Source organism: Salvelinus fontinalis, chromosome 16, assembly GCF_029448725.1.
Source record: "Salvelinus fontinalis isolate EN_2023a chromosome 16, ASM2944872v1, whole genome shotgun sequence".
Classification (NCBI taxonomy): Eukaryota; Metazoa; Chordata; class Actinopteri; order Salmoniformes; family Salmonidae; genus Salvelinus; species Salvelinus fontinalis.
The window spans coordinates 20,217,704-20,230,744 of record NC_074680.1 but is presented as its reverse complement, the minus strand read 5'-3'; the positions used below and the strand labels follow the sequence as shown (position 1 = coordinate 20,230,744).

The 13,041-nt window shown below is 40.0% G+C and overlaps 2 protein-coding genes across 8 annotated transcripts in view; both read left to right on the top strand.

Moving 5' to 3' along the window:
• Nucleotides 1-7,665, top strand: part of LOC129812788 (bromodomain adjacent to zinc finger domain protein 1A-like) — a 37,934-nt gene extending 30,269 nt beyond the window's left edge. For 6 of the 7 annotated variants that reach the window (XM_055864658.1, XM_055864663.1, XM_055864660.1 and 3 more), the window contains 4 exons: nt 2,680-3,014; nt 3,267-3,448; nt 6,503-6,590; nt 6,694-7,665. In XM_055864658.1, the coding sequence (XP_055720633.1) occupies nt 2,680-3,014; nt 3,267-3,448; nt 6,503-6,590; nt 6,694-6,863 (775 nt within the window). In that variant the 3' untranslated portion in view covers nt 6,864-7,665. The remainder of the gene's footprint in view (nt 1-2,679; nt 3,015-3,266; nt 3,449-6,502; nt 6,591-6,693) is intronic. The other variant, XM_055864659.1, reaches the window with a different exon arrangement.
• Nucleotides 7,666-7,931: 266 nt separating this feature from the next.
• Nucleotides 7,932-12,435, top strand: LOC129812790 (cofilin-2). Its single transcript, XM_055864666.1, has 4 exons — nt 7,932-8,080; nt 10,168-10,475; nt 10,816-10,892; nt 11,295-12,435. The coding sequence occupies exons 1-4, from the start codon at nt 8,078-8,080 to the stop codon at nt 11,405-11,407; spliced, it is 501 nt and encodes a 166-aa protein (XP_055720641.1). The 5' UTR covers nt 7,932-8,077; the 3' UTR covers nt 11,408-12,435.
• The last annotated feature ends 606 nt before the right edge of the window (nt 12,436-13,041 follow it).

The following is a 13,041-nucleotide window of genomic DNA, read 5'->3' as shown; positions in this document are numbered from 1 at the left end:
GTGAAATGTCAGAATAATAGTAGGGAGAATGATTTATTTCAGCTTTTATTTCTTTCATCACATTCCCAATGGGTCAGAAGTTTACATGCACTCAATTAGTATTTGGTAGCATTGCCTTTAAATTGTTTCACTTGGGTCAAATGTTTCGGGTAGCCTTCCACAAGCTCCCCACAATAAGTTGGGTGAATTTGGCCCATTCTTCCTGACAGAGCTGGTGTAACTGAGTAAGGTTTGTAGGACTCGTGCTCGCAAACGCTTTTTCAGTTCTGCCCACACATTTTCTATAGGATTGAGGTCAGGGCTTTGTGATGGCCACTCCAATACCTTGACTTTTTTGTCCTTGAGCCATTTTGCCACAACTTTGGAAGTATGCTTGGGGTCATTGTTCATTTGGAAGACCCATTTGCGACCAAGCTTTAACTTCCTGATTGATGTCTTGAGATGTTGCTTCAATATAGCCACATCATTTTCCTCCCTCATGATGCCATCTATTTTGTGAAGTGCACCAGTCCCTCCTGCAGCAAAGCACCCCCACAACATGATGCTGCCACCCCTGTGCTTCATGGTTGGGATGGTGTTCTTCAGCTTGCAAGCATCCCCCTTTTTCCTCCAAACATAACGATGGTCATTATGGCCAAACAGTTCTATTTTTGTTTCATCAGATTAGAGGACATTTCTCCTAAAAGTACCATCTTTGTCCCCATGTGCAGTTGCAAACTATAGTCTGGCTTTTTTATGGCGGTTTTGGAGCAGTGGCTTCTTCCTTGCTAAGCGGCCTTTCCGGTTATGTCGATATAGGACTCGTTTTACTGTGGATATAGATACTTTTGTACCTGTTTCCGCCAGCGTCTTCACAAGGCCCTTTGCTGTTGTTCTGGGATTTATTTGCACTTTTCGCACCAATGTATGTTTATCTCTTGGAGACAGAAAGCATCTCCTTCCTGAGAAGTATGACTGCTGCGTGGTCCCATGGTGTTTATACTTGCGTACTATTGTTCGTACAGATGAACGTGGTACCTTCAGGCGTTTGGAAATTGCTCCCAAGGATAAACCAGACTTGTGGAGGTCTACAATTTTTTTTATCTGAGATCTTTGCTGATTTTTCCAATGATGTCAAGCAAAGAGGCACTGTGTTTGAAGGTAGGCCTTGAAATACATCCACAAATACACCTCCAAATGACTCAAATGATGTCAATTAGCCTATCAGAAGCTTCTAAAGCCATGATGACATTTTCTGGAATTTTCTGAGCTGTTTTACAGGCACATTCAACTTAGTGTATGTAAACTTCTGACCCACTGGAATTGTGATACAGTGAAATAATCTGTCTGTAAACAAGAGTTGGAAAAATGACTTGTGTCATGCACAAAGTAGATGTCGTAACCGACTTATCTAAACTATAGTTTGTTAAAAATAAATTTGTGGGGTGGTTGAAAAACGAGTTTTAATGACTCCAACCCCTAAGTGTATGTAAACTTCCGACTTCAACTGTATCTACAGAAATAAGGCGTATCCTGTTTTGTGTTTGTTTAATAGTCTACTGATTCTGAGAGCACCATGCCTCACAACCACATGTCAGATAAAGCAATTTCACAAATTCGTCTGTTTTGTCATATCTTAGCTATGCTGTAATAAAGGCTTTAAAAATATATATAATAATTTAACAAACTCTGGTATTATAATTGATTTAGTGTTTACACTGTTCCAAGTGGTCAGAAAAATTATATTGTCATCTAACAGCACATAATTAATAATATGCATGCAGCTCTTGCTCCTATATACTCCTTTTTTTATATCCTTATTGTTATTAAAATAATTATAATCTGTAGGCCTAAGAGCGCGTCCGGTTTAGACTTAATAGAATTAGGACACTCTATGGTACTTGTAATTTTTGTGTTTACACCGTTCCAAATGGTCTGAATTTTTATTCAATTTTTTTATTGTAATCTGACAGCACTTGTTTGGCACATATAATCCTCATGCAGCGCTTGCTCCTATAACCTCCTTTCCACAACTAAGTAAAATGTCTTACACAGATCTGACTTCCTCCTGAGAAACCAGTAAACATTCCCCTGTTTCGAGTTTATTTTTCATGTCCACTGCATCCATTTTGCTCTCACGTATAGAGTTTATAACCAATTTATTGATGCGATTATGATAGGCTATAGGTCAGGCCTTATTGGTCACGAGCATGCAATGCACACGTTTCAAGCAAAAGTTGAGGGAATAGGTAATGTTTTTCCAAACAAATGAGGGATTTCGGTAACAGAACTTTTCCGTCCAGAAATAACCATCTAAATGGCTGTAATTATGTTGCAGCTTCAGCACGGACGGCGCGATAACCACATGCTGTGCTGCCTGTCAGATGCAGCAGGGAGTGGCGAGACCACATGTGCCAGACAGACACTCACTGTCTTTTTTATGTTTCCTTTTGAGCCATTTGTGTGTCATTATTTCATCAAACAGTGCGCTTAAAGCATCAGAAAAGCTCGGTGCATAGGTGGTGTCTATATCGATTGGTCGAAAGAACAAACGACTCTCGGTCAACCAAGATTTTGTTGTACAGCCGTAGTTTATATTAAATTGAATACTTTAAAACAATAAAAACAACTCAACACATTTAGTTTATTCAGATATCTGAAGTTTTTCTCCCACAATTCTGTCTCCCTCTTCTCCTTTAGTGCCGCTAAAAAGGTCCGGACTGCTGTGCAACCTCCTGTGTCTACTACCAAAGGAAGTCGGTCGAACAGCAGGACCAACTCAAGTCATTCCACCCCCCGGAGCCAGCAGACCACCCCCAAACAGGCCCTCTCAACTGGGAAGGGAGCCGCTTCCAGGTCCTCAGGGAAGAAGCCCACCCCAGTCTCCAACGGCAGACCTCCACCACGGCCAGGCAGCAGAGTCAGCTCCCGGCTCAGTCATGAGATATTGGCAACCAACGGTACCTCTAGCAGGCCAGGCAGCCAGCCTGCTCCATCTCTCTCTCTGGCAGACTCCCGTAAAAGACCAATCTCAGGTAAGACAGTGGGAGGGGGAGATGGAAGAGGGTTGTGTTGGGTGATAAAAAGACAAATTGTGTTCTTGTCAACATGATGTGCCAGGGTCTTTACATTGCTGAAGATGTAATGCAAAAAAAAAGATATGTCTGTATAGAAGTGTTGAATGTTAATTTTCTCATGTATCAATTACACAACTTCCCTCTAGTTGGGGCTTTCTCACTCACTGTGCTCATCTTTGCGTTTATATTCTCCTTCCACTGTTTCTCCAGCAGAGGTCTCCCACAAACCCAGGCTGGTCCTGACTCCCTCAGTCTCAGGTTCTTCTTCCAATCGCCGCAGCTCAGGGAGGAACCAAGGAGTCCATGAGCTGTCTGCCTGCGAGCAGCTGACTGTAGAGCTAGTCAGACATGAAGACAGCTGGCCCTTCATGAAACTGGTGTCTAGGACACAGGTAATACATGACTTGAAAGGCTGATAGGAGAGGCACGCAGAGCGACATGCATGCATTTAAAAAATAAATAAAAAACAGCACACACACATGCAAGCACTTCTATGAATACGTTTTCCTATACTATTACATAACTAGCTACGTCACTAGTGACACACATACAGTGCCTTCAGAAAGTATGCATATACCCCTTGATTTATTTCTACATTTTGTTTTTACAGCCTGAATTCAAAATGTATTCAATGTATTTGTTTCTCACCCATCTGCCACATAATGATAAAGTGAAAACATGTTTTTTGAAATGTTTGCATGTTTATTGAAAATGAAATCCAGAAATATCTTATTTACATAAGAATTCACACCTCTGAGTAAATACTTTTGTAAAAGCACATTTGGCAGTGATTACAGCTGTCTTTCTGGGTAAGTCTCTAAGAGCTTTCCACACCTGGATTGTGCAACATTTACCCATTATTTTCAAAATTCTGCAAGCTCTGTCAAATTGGTGGTTGATCATTGCTAGATAACCATTTTCAGGTCTTGCCGTAGATTAAAGTCAGCTGTAACTCTGCCACTCAGGAACCTTCACTGTCTTATTGGTAAGCCACTTTGGCCTTTGTTAGGTTATTGTCCTGCTGAAAGGTGTCCGGTGGAAAGCAGACTGAACCAGGTTTTCCTCTAGGATTTTTATCCTTAACTCCCCAGTCCTTAACAATTACAAGCATACCCATAACATGATGCAGCCACCACTATGCTGGAGAATATGGAGAGTGGTATTTAGTAATCTGTGTTGGATTTGCCCCATACATAACACTTTGTATTCAGGAATGAAATTAATTGCTTTGACATTTTTTGCAGTGTTACTTTAGTGCCTTGTTGCAAAAAGGATGCGTGTTTTGGAATATATTTATTTTGTACAGGCTTCCTCTTTTTCACTCTGTCAATTAGGTTAGTATTGTGGATTAACTACAATGTTGATGTTTTCTCCTATCACAGCCATTAAACTTGAACTGTTTTATAGTCACCATTTGGCATCATGGTGAAACCCCTGAGTGGTTTCCTTCCTCTCCGGCAACTGAGTTAGGAAGGACGCCTGTATCTTTAGTGACTGGGTGTATTGATACACAATCAAAAGGGTACCGTAATTTCCGGACTATAAGCCGCTACTTTTTCCCACGCTTTGAACCTCGCGGCTTATACAATGACGTGGCTAATTTATGGATTTTTCCCGGCTTTCACAAGATTCATGCCGCCAAAAAACTGAGCACCGTCACATATTGTGACGTAAATCGAGCGCGCTCAAACTTCCCATCATTCTGATTACGGTAGTCATTTTGTCACCCTCATCATGGCAAAGACATGGAGAAATGCATATGATGCAGCTTTCAAGTTGAAGGCGATCGATCTGGCTGTTGGAAAAGGAAATAGAGCTACTGCACGGGAGCTTGGCCTTAATGAGTCGATGATAAGACGTTGGAAACAGTAGCGTGAGGAACTGACTCAGTGCAAAAAGACAACAAAAGCTTGCGCTCCGTGTTCAGTGGGAGGCTTGGATGACAAGTGGGGAGAAATCCTTCACTAAAACGGGCCGCATGTGAAGAGCAACTTATGGTCAAGTCTGCCAGCGTGGAGCATTGTCAAAAAATCCACTATCATCAACGGGTTTCGTAAGGCTGGATTGCTGCGTGTTGAAGAGGGCAGCATGAGCTCAGCGGGGAATTTGCCTCCGGATGAAAGTGACGAGAGCGACAATGAAAACGATCCAACATCGGATGAAGCAATTCTGAGGCTATTCAACTCCGACATCGAAGGAGATGACTTCAGTGGTTTCAGTGCACGGGAGGAGGAAGATAGTGACCAATGGTAGGTCAGGCTACTTGGTATTTGCTATTTGCTATTTTCTTTATTTTTGTTACAAGCCGTGTTTCGTTTAAAGGCTGTGTAAAGTTAATTTGTTTCAATGTACCGGTAGGCACCTGCGGCTTATAGACATGTGCGGCTTATTTATGTACAAAATATATATTCTTCAAAAATTCAGTGGGTGCGGCTTATATTCAGGTGCGCTTAATAGTCCAGAAATTGCGGTAATTAATAACTTCACCATGTTCAAAGGGGGATATTCAAAGTCTGTTTGTTTTTGTTTGTGTTTTTTTACCCATCTACCAATAGGTGCCCTCCTTTTGCGAGGCATTGGAAAACCTCCCTGGTCTTTGTGGTTGAATCTGTTTTTGAAATTCACTGCTCGATTAAGGGACCTTACTTACAGATAATTGTATGTGTGTGGTACAGAGATGAGGTAGTCATTCAAAAATCATGTTGAACACTAATTCACACAGTGAGTCCATGCAACTTAAAACCTCTTAAGGATCGGACCCTTTTTTCAATTTTTGCTTAAGATGACATACCCGTAGCTGTAGCTCAGGACCTGAAGCAAGGATATGCATATTCCTTAAAACAGTTTGAAGTTTGGAAATGTGAAATGAATGTAAGAGAATAACAGATTAGATCTGGTAAAAAAATAATACAAAGAAAAAAACATGTTAATTTTTATTTTTCTTCCCCCATCTTTGAAATTCAAGAGAAAGGCTATAAAGTATTCCAGGTTAGGCACAATTTAGATTTTGGCCACTAGATGGCAGTGTATGTTCAACGTTTTGACTGATCCAATGACCCATTGCATTTCTGTTCAAAATGTTGTATCAAGTATGTCAAAATGTGCCTAATTGGTTTATTAATTACATTTAAGTTCATAACTGCACTCAAACGATGGTATTATGTCACTGTAATAGCTACTGTAAATCGGACAGTACAGTTAGATTAACAAGAATTTAAGCTTTCTGCCCATATCAGATATGTCTATGTCCTGGGAAATGTTCTTCAACCTCATGCTAATCACATTAGCGCACGTTAGCTCAACCCTCCCGCGTGGAGACACCGATCCCGTAGAGGTTTTCACTACTTCACTAGTCAACCTCAATACTACCTTGTTGAATTGCTTTGAGATTTGCAGATTGTTTTGTCTTTTTTAAATGACTTGATTTTGTCTCCTCACTTCTGCAGGTTCCAGACTACTTCGACATTATCAAAAAGCCCATTGCACTGAGCACTATCCGAGAAAAGGTTAACAACTGTGCATATAAAACAGCCAGTAAGTTGAGATTTTGCTTTTCTGTGTTAACTAAAACATGTTTATGCCGTCATGTTTCTGTACTTCAGCAGATGGGACATTTTTATATATTTTTTTCTCACAGCGGCGTACGTTGAGGACGTGGAGCTCATGTTCGCCAACTGTTTACAATACAACCCTCAGCACACAAATGAAGCTAAAGCAGGAACAAGGCTCCGAGCCTTCTTCAACTCAGAGATTTCTAACCTGGGGCTGGCGGACCGGACCACTCCACTGAAGCGGTCCCGGATGTAAAGCTGACTGACTGAAACTACTTGGTCGTATTCATTAATGCACACCGTAGCAAAATGTTTTTCGACAAAAACAAGTTTCTTATTGGACAAATTCAGGTAGTCCCTTCCTGTTTCGCTTTTGTTTTCATCCATTTGTTTTCTAGTGAATACCATCATTCATTGGAAAGTCTGAACATTCCCAAAGCATTGTGCAGTGTAATATCATTCCCTCAAGATAATGCAGGAACAACTAACTCGCTGTGAAAGTATTTGCACTGAATATTTGAAAACTACTCTTTTCTATTCGTATTCACTCAGGGAAAACGAATTGTGGTTGGAAATGCGTGTTTTTTAACAGTGCATTTTTATATTTTGTATCTTGTGAGCATTTCTAGTCTTTGTGCACATACTTTTCTTCAACCATTTCAGTTAATTTAGATGACTTAAGTATTAGCTTTAATATGGACAGTTTTGCATTTGTTCGTTTCACAGTAGTGAACAGTAAAAACAAATTTTGCATGGACTGTTTCAGGTTCCCATCTTTCAGGGAAACACTACACTGGAATCTGATTTACTGTTCCTTATCTTATAATTCATTGGTTATTTATTTTAGTTAAGCTAAGAACTTGCTTTAAATTATATTTTTATAGAACATGTTTGTTTTTGTAAAGAATTATTGGCATAGTTTTTAGTTCAAACTATAGAAAACTGTTTGTGGTAGAGTTTAAATACTGAGTTTTGTCCCCCTAACTTTCTCACCTCTGCTTTTGTATTTGCTATCGTGTATATTTTCTATATGTAAAAATAAATTCACTGTTTTAATATTTCTTGGTCAGCTCTCACTTGTGTTGCCAATCTCTGATGCATAAATATGAAGTTCATGAATATATTAATGGCGTCTATATTTTAGGTTAATATTTTTTCTACACCTCACTGAGATAAAATGGGCTCTATCTTTTGGTAGGGTTAGAGAAATAACTTAAATTTTCTGTCGGGGAAGTTGGTTTGCCGGAGTTGAGTGTAGAAGTCCGCAAGTCAATTTAGCTTTATTGTCAACCGTAAGTCACAATACAAATTCCCCTTATCCCTTCGAATCCCATTGCTGATCCCGCCCGCCGCGGCGCATACTCGCGCGCCCCTTACCCCACCCGGTCAGGACGTTCATTCCCATATCTCTTTACCCCTAAAGATTTCCCCACATAATAACAAATCTCACGGGACCGACGATCTTACAACATGGTAGGATAATTTACTCTTCTAGTTGAGTGCTGAAACTACTCTGGTAGTTTCTAGTTGAGTGATGATTTTAACTTTTTGTAACTTTGTTGCAACATTGGCTTGCTTGCTTACGCACCAACGTTTTGATTGCTGGTTACAGTTCGACATTCCGCAGTGGTGAGCTATAGTTAATGTTTGTTCAATCTATATATATTATAAACGTGATTTCGTTTGTAAAATCAGTTCCAATTTAGGATTGTTACAGGGCCTGCATCATCAGGCGGCCATTTTAACCTAATTATAGCGCAGTCCGCTATCTAACTAACGTTTCTCACTCTACTACTGACAGTTACCTTCATGATCTGAAAGTTTAGCCAAGTTGGCTTGCTAGCTAATAACATAGCTATCTACCTGATAGCAATTACGTTTTCTACACGACAAGCTACCTTTAATGATTGGGACTATCTAACGTCAACTTGTAATGGTCTTGCCTGCCTCCTGTTTTGTTTGATTGCACTCAAGCTAATACGCCCATGCGGATTTCCACGCTTGTTTGGCAGTGGAAACTAGCAAGTATTTGCAAGCTAATACTGTTCCCATAGCTACTGGTTTACTGTAGTGGGTCTAACCGATTAAACTCAACTATTTACAATCTAGTTGAGTGGCGATTAGTGTGTGCGCACTGGAGCTCCGAAGTCATACACAATTATTTCAAGACCCAAAAGACAAGTCTGCAATTGCAGGCTATGCTTTACGTGCTCAAATCAGTCGTTTTTGAAAACGTCATCGTGTGACGTCGTAGCTCCAGTCTGCCCATATACTGATCGCACCTCAACACAACTCGTTGAGTTTAATCGGCAACCGTGGGCCTTGACACATGCACATGTTGCTATACACCAAGCGAGTTACCTGTCTCATTCACTGACGGTTGGCAGTGTGGTGGTCACTAACTAGTCACTGGTCAGCGAGTTTCGTACACGCTTTTGATATATTGAGGGTGGCTAATCAGCAGTCACCACTGTTGGAATGTCCTAATATTGCCACAGTTAGGCTTTCTGGTCCGATTGTCATCTTTAATCGAGAGAACACTTTGGCCAACTGACATAGCAGCCTATGTAGCCCAAAGACCGGTAGATGGCGATATTGTTGATCCAAACGCATTTGTATGCAGTCGGTAATACACTCCTAAACCCCGTGGACCGGTTCGTACCTAAAACGTTCTCCATTCAGGCTGAAAAGTCGTCGATTCCTCCTTAACTACATTTACTGGCGAGAACTTAAATATGTGTACTTTATGAAACACCATTTCCACCACCATGCTAATGTTACATCCTGATGTTGCGCCCTGCTTTCAGCCAGAGTTAACAGACTGCTGCAAGCTAATTGGCTGAACGCGATTCGCAACATCCAGGACCAGCATTCCTAGGCGCATTAGCACTTTAGCATTGTGGTGGAAATTTGTGTCTCATAAAGAAAGTACACATATTTTCCGTTTTTTAAATCTACTCCAGGACAAAATAAAAAAGGTGAAAAAATAAATAAAATCTATGCATTTGCAGCCTGAATCGAGAATGTTTTAGGTGCGAACCGGTCCGAGAGGGATATGAGTGTATTACCGGTTGCATAAAATGCTTTCGGACGGTAAAATGAAACCGTCAATACGCCATCTGCCGGCCTTTGGCCTGCAGCCTATGCAAAATGACTCGGCATGTGTGGCGGTAGGTGGTGTCAGAGTGAAATGGTGTTGATTCATTGTGAGTGTCAAAGGAAAGAAAGGCTATGATCAATGCTGCAGTCACTTGTTATTCTGTCTGCATGACTACTGGTAGTTAGCTACATACTGTATGTGTGAAGGTTTGTAATTTCCAATACCTTGTTAAAGGAAAGCATTTCCCATCTCCATGCTATTAGCTATAGGCCTAGATTCAATGTCCACATCATAAATAAACAGGATGTCTTTGCAGTCTTTATCAGCCATGTACCCTGTGTTTACTAGCTATTGAAGAGGCAACAATACTAATCAAGGCTGCTATATCATCTGGTTCACATTTGAGTTCTAAATCACACCTTGAATGAACCTTGTATATCATTCTCCCCTCTTTCCACAGGCCTCAGGTGTCACTGTCAACGATGAAGTCATCAAGGTCTTCAATGACATGAAGGTCAGGAAGTCATCCTCTACTGAAGATGTAAAAAAGCGTAAAAAGGCTGTGCTGTTTTGTCTCAGCGATGACAAGAAGAAGATCATCGTAGAGGAGGGCAAGTGGATCCTTGTTGGTGACATTGGGGAGTCGGTGGACGACCCATACGCCTGTTTCGTCAAGCTTTTACCGCTCAACGATTGCAGATACGGCTTATACGATGCCACATACGAAACAAAAGAATCCAAGAAAGAAGACCTGGTATTTATATTTTGGTAAGTTTGTACGTTGCCCTTTGTTAGTTTGAAAGGTGCAAAGCTGTTGTCAATAATGTTTCTTAAAAGCCTATATTCCCTAGCTTGGCTGGGGTGACATTTGGTAGGCACCCTAGATCAGTGGCTGTGTCAACCATTGGTTCAATCGCTGGGATCTGACACCGAATTAGTCAATTCTTATTAAGTGTTGTGCAGGAGGACCATAGCTTGGTGGTCCCTGCTATAAAAAGTTTGAGAAACAGAAACACTGCTGCTGCTTTTATTTGTGTGGTATGGATTACTATGGAATAAAGCCGTTATTAGCTAGGCTTATTAAGTCATTGTGTTTCCCTCATTCCAGGGCACCTGAGGGTGCGCCCTTGAAAAGCAAGATGATCTATGCTAGCTCTAAAGATGCCATTAAAAAGAAGTTCACAGGTAAGTGAAAAATGCTATATACAATCACTATTCCTGTATGTTTGACCTGATATTGAATGATCGTGTGGTTCAGTAATTTATTCAGGTGATGGCAGAGAATTTGCATAGTAAAAACTAGGCTATCTTATCAAAACTATCAAGTATTAATAACTACAAGTTATTTTATTTTTGTATTCATGTTCTATGAAAGTGTCATGAATGTCGGTGTTGGCGTTTCAAATTGTTCAAAATACCGTTTAATTTCTACCCCATAGATCCATTGAAAGTTTAGAGAAGAATGTGTGGGATCAAACAAAATTCCCCCAGACACCCCTGCAATTTTTGAAAGTGCTTCCTTAGTATTCAACACAACAGTATAAAACAGATGGGAATTAACTTGATATACTCCCCTTTGTTTTTCAGGTATCAAACACGAATGGCAAGTGAACGGATTAGACGACATCCAGGACCGCGCCACCCTGGCAGACAAGTTGGGAGGAAACGTGGTGGTATCACTTGAAGGGTTACCATTGTAAATGGAAAATACTACGTGCCATCTGGATTCCAGACGCTTTCATCTTAGCAGCTGTATCTATAGCATTTGAGTCTAAAGGAATAGCTTTAGGCTTTTTTGGTCTGTATTTTTTCCACACAATGGAAGGAGATCTCATTAACATATGCAAAAGCCTACAAGTTATTTTGCCAGACAACTTCTTCAAAAAAAAATCCTGGTATTTTTTTTTTTTTTTTTTTACCTTCAAGAAATTATCACACATCACAGGTTTTTCCAAACAAATATGAACAGCAACGCCACACTACCTGAGATTAATAACACTCCCACAACAAAACATTAAGATTAGCACTGTTTTTGCGTTCTTTGCCACTTAAACAATGATGACTAAATGCTCAGTAGCATAGGAAAATGTGAATGCTTTCTATAATGCCTTGACAGTCATTCACTGCCCAGGTTACAGCTAATAGCAGGTATTTTGCACTCATGAGGTTTTCATATGACTGACTTATTTATTTCCAATGTTCTATCTTATCCAATATGTTATTTGACATGGAAAAACACGTAATAGACTATGCATATACTAAGCACTTTGTTTATACACTACAAAAGTTGAGGCAAAAAGGTCAAGAATAACTAAAGAATATCTGTATTTATGTTAACTAGATAGAGATGTTACCAGTTTTCATTCCTTTTATGCATATGGACAAGAACAGATTAGTATTTGACTGTTCAATTGCCGCCTTTCATTTCAATGTACAGGACACCACAGTAAAAAGGAGGGTTGGTGCTTGCAGTTTTTTTAACACTAAAAGAAAGATATTTCAAATATATCAATACAGATGGCAATATGTGCATTTGGAGCCTTAAGTGGAACATTGTTTTTGAGATTGGGTGAGGAGGTTGCCACTTTACAATAAAACCTTGTGGCAGATAACAGAAATAAGTGTCTTTTGTTCTGTGTTGTCTGTCTGTGTGCATCTGTTCATCAGGAGGGCTGGGCAACAATAAAGAGATATGTGACTGATTTCCTCTAACAGGAAATAGAACAGATCTGGTCTACATGCTCTGTTCTGCTACATTGTATTGGTTAATGTTTTATTCAATTAAACCGGATGCAGTGGGTGACGATCTTCTTGGCTCAGTTCAGAACAGTACAATGTTACGGAACATTCAGATAGAAATATATTGTTTAGAATAGATAGCATTCTCTGTTGTGTAGAAGAGGGAATCATTTCAGTTCTATAATTTCTGTGTAAGGTGGTTTCTCTGATTCTTTTTATATGTAATGTCTACAGTCTTATGAGGGGAGCCAAGTTAGTAAGGCTATTTCTGTAGGAGTACAGTAAATCATTCATGACCGATCATACTGTATGTCATGGTGAATTGGAGTACTGTCAACTGTTTTTATTTAACTAGGTATTTGGTATTTTATTATTGCAAAAGCAGCAGCTACTCTTCCTGGGGTCCACACAAAATATGAAACATAATACAGAACATCATTAGACAAGAACAGCTCAAGGACAGAACTACATAAAAAAAAAAAAGCACACGTAGCCTACATATCAATGCATACACACAAACTATCTAGGTGTAATAGGGGAGAGGTGTTATGCAGTGAGATATTTTATCTGTTTTTTGAAACCAGGTTTGCTGTTT